Here is a 10,736-nt window from a genome sequence, read left to right as displayed (position 1 = left end):
CCCCGTTTCTTAGCGAGGGGGAAAATTTCTCCCCCCCACCCCACCCCTCGCCCCAACCCTCTCCCAATTAGCCCCCCGCAGTCACCCCGCCCCCATTGCCATCCCTGGGCACAGATCTTAGGAGCAACCTAAGTCAGGTTCAAAAAATTCCATTGGCGAATGACTATCATATACCCATAACAAAAATGGAAAACATTTGGTTGCGTCGATTTGAAGTAAGAGAGACGAGAGGATAAGGGAGGGAAAGGAGAGAGGAGGGAGAGGGTGGTGGTATCAATTTTAAAAAATACTCCAAAAATTTTTAAATCCTAAGAATACTTCAAAATACATACCAAAAAACACCCTTAAAAACATCTACAATATAAAGGTTTTTCATATACACTAATATAATAAAATATTTCAAAAACATCTCTAAAAACAACTAATCCAATTAGAGCCATCAGCTTTCATCTAGTCATTGGGCTTATCCCAATGGTTATGTTGATTTTTCTATTTGCTTAAATTATATCCTCAAATAACAGTATGTAATCATAACCAGGTAGGATCTTATTATGAAAAACTTGGAAGAGATCGTTGTAATGTTCCCATAAATTTGGAAATTCCCTTTTTTTTTTATTTTACCTAGCAGTTTGTTGTGTAGTTTCTTCGAAAATAGAAATCGATGTCAGATGAGATGGGCTGCAATGGATATCCACCAACGTTAAATTGGGCTTTGGAGTCTTGCTTGTCTGCCCACACTGCACATAAATAACATTGATCGATAAACTTTTAAAAGGCCCAAAACTATCTCATTCTCGAAACGCGGGTTCGAATCCCCTCTCCTACACTCACGCGCCACTGATAAACGCCTGCCCTGGCGGTAGTGTTTTTCCCTTTGATTGAACAAGCCAAAAAAGAAAAGGGAAAAAGAGAAAAAGAAAAATGGAGGGAACTGGAGAAGAAGCGCCAACCGACATCGACATGGACATTCCAATCGCAGAAGCGTATAACCGGATGAAGAAACTGAAGCCGAAAAGGAAAGCGAAGGTGAATAAGGAGGCCGCTGTCGATGGCGAAGACGAGGGTTTTTCGGTCCGCAAGGAGAATACCGGCGGCGATAAGAGTGAGTTTCCGCATGGAATTACTGTTTCCTTATTCGATGATTCCGTCGAGAATCACTTCAAAGCAGTGGATAATATCTCCAAGCTTTGTGGAGAGACGGATATGGACGATTTTGATCCTGCTGAAATTCAACGCTTGTCATCTTCCATCACATTCTTAAGGTTAGTTTTTTCGAATGTTAGATTCATTTAAAAAATTTATTGTGGTTTCTTTTAGTTATTTATGGACCTGATAACAAGAATCATGCTTCCTTACCGTTAAATTGATACCGAGATACATTTATCGGATAGAAGTAAGCTGAAACGTGCTGTTTAGCAAGACATAATTGAATTGACTGGAGTTTATATTTTGTTATGTTTGGGTGGAGAAGCATGCTGTTTTGATGAAGTGTGGTTTCCAGGCTATGTTCCCTAAGCCGTTGAGTTTTAGTTGCTAAGTTTGGGTTTTCTTTAAGAAGGGATTATGATGAATCCGTGCTTGCAGAGAATGGAGGGAATTTAATTACCCATCGAGGAATTTAAGGTTTTCTTGTCAAAATCAGAGCAAGGAGGGGAGAGATTTCATGGGTGAAATACGTTTACCGCAGTTTTCATCAGCTACTGTTCCAAAGGTACGCGACATTATATGTACTCGTTTGAATGTCTGCTTTTTTTTTTCAGCATTTATTTTTTTTAAAATGTGAATGATATAACACTGGACTTTCTTGATGCTGCAGAAAGATATACAAAATGGGGATGCAACTTCTTCAGAACTCAGGTGGCTACTTATTTGACAATGATGTTTAATTCATTTTTATGCTTTATTTTACCACTTATCTGCTTAGATCTTTGTCTTCCTACCTACTCTCTAGGTACCAATATGAGATTAAACATGGATGGGTACCAGAAGTAGGGGGTAAACATGAGTAAATCCACAATTCAAATCAGTTGATAACAAGCCAAATTATGGCAGTTATTATGTATTCTCAATCTGTTTGAATGTATACCATTTTTCTAATTTTCTTCTGCAATATATATAGTTTAATGGTTTAAATATGTTCGTGGTTTGGCTTATTGACATTTTTGTTGTGCAGAGTGTTTCAGTTGGTCTTTTGCAAATCTTTCCTTTTGTCTGCATAATGCTTTTTGCCACCTTTGATGATATATTACATTGTAAATTTATTGAGTCTCTTCATCCTGTGGATTTCCTATAAGGGATCCAACTAAGAAGTATTGCCAAGGATTTTTAGTGCTCTTTGTCTGATTTTGTGTTACTACCTTTTGGAGAGCTTCTAATTTGATATTTTGCAGCAAAGATTTTGTAATGTATGTTGGAGGTTCAGTTTGGGCATTGGACTGGTGTCCAAGAGTCCATTCATATTCCGACTCAAGTATTAAGAGTGAGGTAATTCTGTCTGATGCTTTCTCTTGGTTTGCTTCCATGTCTTCTTGATTTCCTCCTTCACTGGATTTTAAATGGAAATCTGTATATGGGAAACTTTCAGAGAGGTTCTTAATTGGAATTTTAGAAAATATCTAATGGGTATTTTAATAAACCTCTACTATTTTAGATTGGTGTTAAATCTTAATTGAACAGAAATTCTATGGTTTGATATTCATGCATTAATGGTTGAATTGTGGTTTGGGTTTGGGATCTCATGTTGACAAAAATTGGAAGAGTATGACTGTGTCAAATGTCTGATTATGGTCCTAAGCCTTAACAGACTGCCCTTGCAATAATTTAGATAAGAATGTTTGATAAATCCCCGTCTTTTTTTTCCCTTTAATTACAGTTCATTGCTGTTGCTGCTCATCCTCCTGAATCTTCATACCACAAGATTGGTGCACCCCTTAGGGGCAGGGGATTTGTCCAGATATGGTGTGTACTGGGTACAAACATGAAAAAGGACATGCAATCTCAGGATAAAAAAAAACGGAAAAGAACTTCAAGGAATAGTGAAACAGTTATAACTGAATCATCTGAACGGCGGAGACCACGGGGGAGACCAAGAAAACAAACTGTAAATGGATCTTCAAATAATACAAATTCTCATAGTGAAACAGTTACAACTGAATCATGTAAACAGCAGAGGCGGCGAGGGAAACCAAGAAACCAACCTACAAATGGATCTTCAAATAATACAAATCCTCATAGCGAAAAAGTTCAAACTTCTGCTGTACAATACCTTCAAGATTCATCAGCAGTAGTTTCTAGAGATGTGGCTTTGGTTGATACTTCTGATCATGAAAATGTTAAGACCAAGTTGCCTAAACAGATGAAGCCACGTGGCAGACGACCAAAAAAAGCTGTAAACAATAGCGAAGTAGTGCAAACTCCTGCTACCAAATGTTCATCCACATTGCTTACTGGAGATTTGGTTTCTGGAAATACGTGTAATCATGTCCTTGAGGAGAACTCCCAACTTGTGCTAGAAGTATCTACCATGAAATCCAAGTCAGTGATTGTCCCTTCAAAACGCATAAGATTGAAGGATAAGGGGAGCACAAGGGTTCAGGTTTCCAAAGATGCACAAGAAGCTGAACTGTCCCTCGCAAATCCTCCAACAGAAGAAAACTTAGCACTTAACATGATCACATGTGATTTTGGCTCAGCTAACTGCTCTATTCCCAATGATGTTGCCTTGCCTAGAATGGTATTTTGTTTGGCTCACAATGGAGAAGTTGCCTGGGATGCAAAATGGCGTCCATGTGATGTTTCTGACAAACAAAGAATGGGTTATCTTGCTGTCTTGCTCGGAGATGGTGCTCTTGAAGTGTAAGAATTGTTTATTAAATCATATTGCTTGACATCTAAACTTTACACATTTTTTATTTTTGCATGCTTGGCTTATTGGTTGACATCTAAACTTTACACATTTCTTATTGGTGCAGTTATACTTGACTTAATTTGTTTTTCTTTTTTCTTTTAGCTTGTTTGATTATCTGCTCTTAAGAACATAAGAATGAGCATGAGACTCTGCTGTATGCATGGATGCTATGAAGCTTTATATGTGCGATCAAAGTAATGAGCTTTTTGTCAGTCTTGCATGCTTCTTTTGGAAACTAAGTCTAATCTTGTGATGCATAGTTTCCTGAAGATAAGAACTTATATGTAGGAAGGGGAGAATTTAAATGAATGTACCCCTCTAGGATAACAAAAATGAAAAAGAAACAGTATCCAGACACAAGCATTGTCAAGCATATTGTCATTTTTCTTTCTTCCAGAAAGGGAAATATCCCCTGTAGATGTCCTACTGCTACACTGATATTTTAGCAACTGGACCATCAGTGCCTTGGGAAAATTGTATACTGACTCATGGATACTGGTTTCCTTTTTCTTTTTCTTCTTTTTTTTTTGGGGGGTGGGGAAAATAGGTGTTCTTTATGTCAAATTCTTGTAATTACTTTGTGGCACCTGCTAGCATCTTTTATTGTGTGTTGTACTGTAAATAGAGATGCTATTCTGACTATTTGTCATGGACCTAATTATTATATACAGCTGGGAGGTTCCTTTTCCTCGTACCATGAAAGTTATATACTCAGCTTCTCAAAAGGAAGGTACTGATCCTCGCTTCATAAGATTGAGACCAGTATTCAGGTGTCCAACAATAAAGCGTGGCGGTAGGCAAAGGTAGCTTGCCATTTATTCTTCTTAGTTTTATAACATTATTACACCTGCAAATGAAAGAACTATTCTACTCTCCCTGTCCTTGTTGTGTAGACAACCAGTTAAAGGTCTCACTAAAATGGTAATTGATTCCTAAGATTTTACTTGAGCAATAAACACTCTTTTATTTTGAGCCTCTATCAACAAGTAATTCTTGAAATACTTCCAAGGAAGATTCCAATGAAGATTTTAATGATTGACTTGAAATAGATACTAACTTACATTTGTCCAGAAAAAAGTTATTTGACGACTCGATCTCCCTCCTTGTGTTTCTTTTCCCTTTTGTTGTTCCCTGTGCCAAGGTTTTGATCCAAAAGATCTTATCTAGTTGCAAAACCATAATACATCTTCAAACAGCATAGCTTTTAAGCTGGTGAAGGTTGACTTGAAAACCATATTACATCTTCAAACAGTGTAGCTTTTTAAGCTAGTGAAGTTTGAGCTTTTGGATGTTTGTTCTTGCTAAAAGATGGGCCTTGCGCTTTTAGAAGCCTGAATTGGCATGGACTTTATTAGGGATTTGTTATGCGATTTGGCTTGCCATGTTTTCATTGGGGATGTAACAGATGTTGACATCATTGTCTGACTCAGTAGACAATGCTCAGTCGTGCACTTTTATTAGGTTTAATTCATTTACTGCAACCATTGAACAGTATTCCCTTGACGCTAGAGTGGTCGGCATCCTCTCCACATGATATGATTCTGGCTGGATGTCACGATGGAGTGGTACATGTTTTATTTGCTACTTCTACTGTTTGTCATTTTGGTCTTCGCTCAAAGATTTAAAATCCAGTATGCTATGCAACCCCACCCCCTTGTCAATCCCCACAAAAAACCCTCCCAAAAAGGTCGGCTATGACATGGGAGAAAAATAAAACAATTGTTGCAGATGATTGTATAATGTGATTTTGCATTTCATATTCTAATTACTCCTTTATCATCTGTTTTTGGGGCAATTCCATTATTCTTATGTTAAGTGGTACTAAGAATTTGGCTGTTTCAGGTTGCCTTGTGGAAATTCTGTGCTACTGGTTCATTACAAGGTATTATCTTTGCATGATTACTTTTACTTTTTGCTTCATCTTTTGCTGATATATCAGGTTATGAAAGGTGATTTTGCCTTTGGCAAATGGTGGACGTTCCAAACTATTGAATCCTAATGTGACCTTTTTTATGCATAATTTAGAGACAAGGCCTTTGCTTTGCTTCAGTGCTGACACAGTTACTATTAGAGCACTTACTTGGGTACCAGTTAGCAGGTTGGTAATGCTGGATTTACCTTCTTTTAAAATAATAATAATAATAAACTGGTTTCACTGGGTTATGAGTTCCTTAATATGTATAGATTCTTTTGTACGAATTTGTTGCTGCATTTCTCTGTCATTCTTTGATCCCCAGGTTGGTGGATCAATCCACCCCCTTGGCTTCAAAAACTAGGTTTCACCGAAAGATCAAAGTGATGCAGCCTGTTTACTTTGTGTTTGCAGATTTTGGAAATTTAAACTCCAAAAGTAAGATAATACAGCACTCTCTTGCTGAAGTATGTGATTAGTTTCTTAGAAAGGTCAGTAATCAAATCTGATGATAATAGAATTGATGGGCAGAATAAGTCTCAAAATGATTTCTCAAAAGTGCAAATCATGTCTACTTCTAGACATTTTAATTTTAATTTTAACTTGTTTTGGTAAATATGATTGTATGATTTCCTTTTCTTGCATTGATTTCTCAAAATGATTTTACCCCACGTCCCCACTTGACATATCTGAAATGATCTTGGATAAGTACAATCAAGATTAGTGACTGCGGATCATCTTGGTTGTACCTTCTTGAGATGTTATTAGTCACTATGCTGTCCAAATTTGTTTGCATCGAAAGAAAAATGAAGTTGCTTTGTCAGCTTGCTGAAACAACTTTGAGGGATGCTTTTAAGGTGTGCATCTTAAGAAGCTGCAGAAAATGATAATTATAATCTCCTGTGCTCTTTTGTTGTTGATCTAACACATCCGCATACCTAATTGTCAAGGTTATAAGCTATCGAATTGGGTTGGAAACAACTGATATGGAGATTCACAGTGATGACATTCAGACATTGGTTGAAACACAACATAGACTCTTGAAAAACATGCCTCATTTGAGGAGGCTTCACACCTTTCCAAATGCTAACAATCTTGACGCTATAATTAATCCACTGAAGTCCTTGCATGTAAAGATGGTTCATAATTTTGATTTTACTATGTATTGTCTCTCAACCCTGTTTGGCTCCCCCATGTCATGACATGCAGATCAAGCTCTTGATGGCCCCTTTTTTTTCCACCTTCATTCCCCATTAAGATATGCTTTCATACTTACTGGGCTATTTGAGTATGCTTTTGCAGCTATTCTGAGAGTGCAAATATTATTGTAACTGCTGGTCACAGAGGCTTGAAGTTTTGGGACCTACGGTAAACATAATTTCCTGCTATTGCTCTAAGATCTTTTGTCATGCTCTGTATAAATAGGTTAAGTAGTTGTATTTTGAAGGTTTAACTTTGTGAGTGCAAACATTTTGGTGAATTTAGTTGTGCAGTCCATTGTTGGCGTTGGAATAATATTGGTGTAGAAATTTTAAGACATTCTTAAATTCCTGCTGCATATGATTTATGTCTTCTTATGCTTTCATTTTGAGCTTTTGCATGTTAATTTTCACATGAACTATCCAAATGTTGTCGTGATGTATATGGTGCCCAGAATGCTGGTCATATATAGCATGCTCTATCTTCTTAATAGCCATATTTGTCAAATTGGGAGATTTTCTGCATTGCAAGTGGAGTTGATATAGATGCATCTTTTATGGATTGAGTTTATTGCTTATATACTTTTTCTTTTGCAGTGATCCATTCCGTCCCTTGTGGGATTTTTATCCTTTTCAAAGGGTTATATATAGTTTGGACTGGCTACCAGATCCAAGGTTTGAGTTTGATTGTTTTAATGGAGAAGAAGATAAATTAAATTTCTTTTAACTATAATATCATTTTGTTTTCTTATTAAATGAATGACTACTTTGCTTCAGATGTATTATTGTATCCTTTGATGATGGAGCGCTAAGGATTCTCAGTCTGTTGAAGGCTGCAAACGATGCCCCTGTTACTGGAAAACCTTTTGAAGGTGCACAACAAAAGGGGTTTCACAGCTACTTATGCTCTCCATTTCAGATTTGGAGCGTTCACACATCCCGGTTGACAGGTTCTAAATTATGTCTTAAGTTTTTTATTTCAGTTGATTGAACCACATATTTGGGCATATTCATCCATGGACTATGTGAGAATACCCTTCTACTGCTTAAAGTGGTGAAACTTAAATTGAACATGCTTCCCTTCATTCTTGGTGTATTGCCATAGGCTATGCAATGCGTACCAATTTTGGTGGCTTTTTTGGGGGTGGTGGCAGGGCTTGGGATGCCTGCTTTTACATTTCAAGACATAAATGTGTTGGGATGGATGTCATCGTTTTGAAATTTTTCAGTTAAAAAATAAGTTACCGTTGAACTAATGTAAAAGGCCACACTTTCTGTTTATATAATATTCCACCAGAATTGGATGATTATTCTCTGTACTAGACTGTTATCTTACTTCCTATCTTTCCTTAACATCTTTTATTATGGTTTATTGTATTGCTGATGGCATGATACATCTATCCTCTTCTGCTATATTAGGCATGGTTGCATATTGTGGTGCAGATGGTACTGCTCTTAGGTTCCAGGTCTGTATTGGCTGATCATTTTGGTCTCAATTCAATTTAACACTTCTGTTACATTGGTTTGACCTGAAGGAATTTATTGAACTTAATATGTTTGATGTGAATCACGCTTTTACGTTAGTAAGCATATAGTGGCTATGACTTGTGACCTTAATGGTGTAATCTGATCTACCTCTTGAGAGGAGGTAGAAGATAATATTGCTTTGATTTGTGAGTGAGATTTTCAGGCATACTATAAGAGTTGATAAGTCTGAGAATTTTGATTAATAAATCGACCAATTAGCCTAAAACATGAGCAACTTGGTCTCACTTAAAAAATATAACAGATTTGAGGACTGCCTAAGCACGCTTAGCATGTATGGATTGAGCTATCCATTAGCTATTGAATCTGCACAACTTAGCAGACTTGCAGTACCGTGTGTGTTTCTGATTTTCTCTCTGAACAATTGTACACTTCCAGCACACGTACCCCAAATTTTTCTGTGCTTAAAATTTGGTGTTTCCCCGGTGATCAGCTGACTACCAGAGCAGTGGAAAAGGATCCTCTGCGTAATCGAGCACCACATTTTCTTTGCGGAGCATTAACTGAGGAAAACTCAACACTCACAATGTTCACTTCCTTGCCTAATACTCCATTTCCAATGAGGAAGTCACTACGTGAGTGGGGTGAAGCCCCAAGAACTGTGCGTGGATACATATCTGTCTCTAATCAAGAGAAGAGAGCAAAACAGAAGGTTGTAAAAGTTCGATCAGAAGAAAAGCATAAAGGTATTACTCCGTATTACATGGCTATTTTCTGAAATTTAAGGGGTAGCCGAAAACATTTCATAGTAGATGTTTATCGAGTGTTTCTGACTTTAAATGTATACGCAGCTTTGTGTAAGAGGGGTGATCTGGATTCGGAATTCGGACCTGATTGCATGGCGGTGACCGAGACCAGAGAGGCAGGCAAAGTGAAAACAAGCAGCAACTCAGAAGCTGATCAACGACCTATCATGGTTGGAGAAGACAATCCAGATATTATGCGTGGGGAGGTGGAAGAAGTTGAAGTGTTCCCGTCTAAGACAGTAGCTATGCATAGAGTGAGATGGAATACAAATAAAGGAAGTGAAAATTGGCTCTGCTATGGAGGTGCTGCTGGAGTTGTACGCTTTCAGGAAATTGACATGTGCGGTGAGTGAATAATAATCTTTTGTCCAAACAAGACTTTGGAGGCTGCATTACGAGTTTCCGCCTGTGCGCGACTTTAATATATATACACACGGTTGTATTCTGCAGAAATATTTGGCTCCGTCTTCAGACTTTATTATGCAAGTGTAAATCTTTATGTGCAATTTAATCCATATTATGCCTGAGTAACTGATGGGAAATATTTCGGATAAAATCGTCCGATGTCATTATTTAAAGACCACCGCGACCAGACTGGCTGTTCGTTTCTTCCCCATCTTCGGCTGCCCAAAACAAACCCGCTACAACAACGTGTTCTTATAATAAATAATGAAAAGAAGGGTAAATTACTATAAAGTAAAACCGTAGTTACAGTTTTGTTGATGAAAGAGTAAATTATGATAGTCAGTGGCACATTGATTTTGTAATGTGAAGAGGTGATTTCTGGTTAAATAGCCGAATTGATCTAATCCAACTCCCTCTCTTGTTGACGTGAAATTTAGTATTCCGAAGTGAAAAGCAGGGTTTTGTCCCCTCGGATCACTCCGACGATCAAGTTAATATAGAGAGAGAATAAAGAGTAATGAACAGTATGAGCGCAACAGTAGTCTTACTTGTAAGGAGTAAACAGGAGATATTTATAGAGTGGAAGTGGACAAGATAGGATGATGGGTTCATGCTAGCGGGTCTCACATCCTAACGGTTACGGCTCTGTTCTGTGCCTAGAGGTCTGTCCCTAACACAATAGCAGTCTGGACCTCCTAACAGGCTGCGCTGTGTGGCCGCCATTAAGAGCAACAGTAGCTTTTCAGATAAAGCAATGACTTTTAGTGGGCTATCAGGTAGGTTGACATCATCCGCATGCAGCCGAGACGAATGTCTAAAACATGAAGGTCGCCCGGGATGTAGACCTGAAACGAGGCTGAGGTCGGAGACGGGAGTCATGGCCAAAGGACATCTCCTCGGTCTGTGTGACGGACGAGGTGATATAACCCCGGCTTGAAGCTATCCGAGGTGACCATCCTCACTAAACCCCCCAAGTCTCGGGAGCGTAGAGACCCGAGAGGTTCCGAGGCTTCTGGGTACTG

At 38.2% G+C, this 10,736-nt stretch overlaps 1 protein-coding gene across 4 annotated transcripts; it reads left to right on the top strand.

The window, feature by feature from the left end:
- Positions 1-775: 775 nt before the first annotated feature.
- LOC113692876 (uncharacterized) lies at positions 776-9,815 on the top strand. Of its 4 annotated transcripts, none has more exons than XM_072052311.1 (15): positions 776-1,262; positions 1,585-1,711; positions 1,817-1,857; positions 2,396-2,484; positions 2,873-3,855; positions 4,579-4,710; positions 5,400-5,472; positions 5,750-5,789; positions 5,933-6,005; positions 7,122-7,187; positions 7,616-7,693; positions 7,796-7,968; positions 8,438-8,484; positions 8,997-9,249; positions 9,355-9,815. In XM_072052311.1, the coding sequence occupies exons 3-15, from the start codon at positions 1,830-1,832 to the stop codon at positions 9,660-9,662; spliced, it is 2,343 nt and encodes a 780-aa protein (XP_071908412.1). In that variant the 5' UTR covers positions 776-1,262; positions 1,585-1,711; positions 1,817-1,829; the 3' UTR covers positions 9,663-9,815. The 4 variants fall into 4 exon arrangements, 3 of the variants coding, with proteins under 3 accessions (XP_071908412.1, XP_027067281.1, XP_071908411.1); XM_027211480.2 differs by having other exon boundaries at positions 789-1,262; positions 2,391-2,484; XM_072052310.1 differs by having other exon boundaries at positions 881-1,262; positions 1,472-1,711; positions 2,391-2,484.
- Positions 9,816-10,736: the final 921 nt, after the last annotated feature.

This window comes from Coffea arabica, chromosome 6c, assembly GCF_036785885.1.
Source record: "Coffea arabica cultivar ET-39 chromosome 6c, Coffea Arabica ET-39 HiFi, whole genome shotgun sequence".
Lineage (NCBI taxonomy): Eukaryota > Viridiplantae > Streptophyta > Magnoliopsida > Gentianales > Rubiaceae > Coffea > Coffea arabica.
The sequence above is the reverse complement of the archived record's forward strand: the minus strand, read 5'-3'. Positions and strand labels throughout refer to the sequence as shown.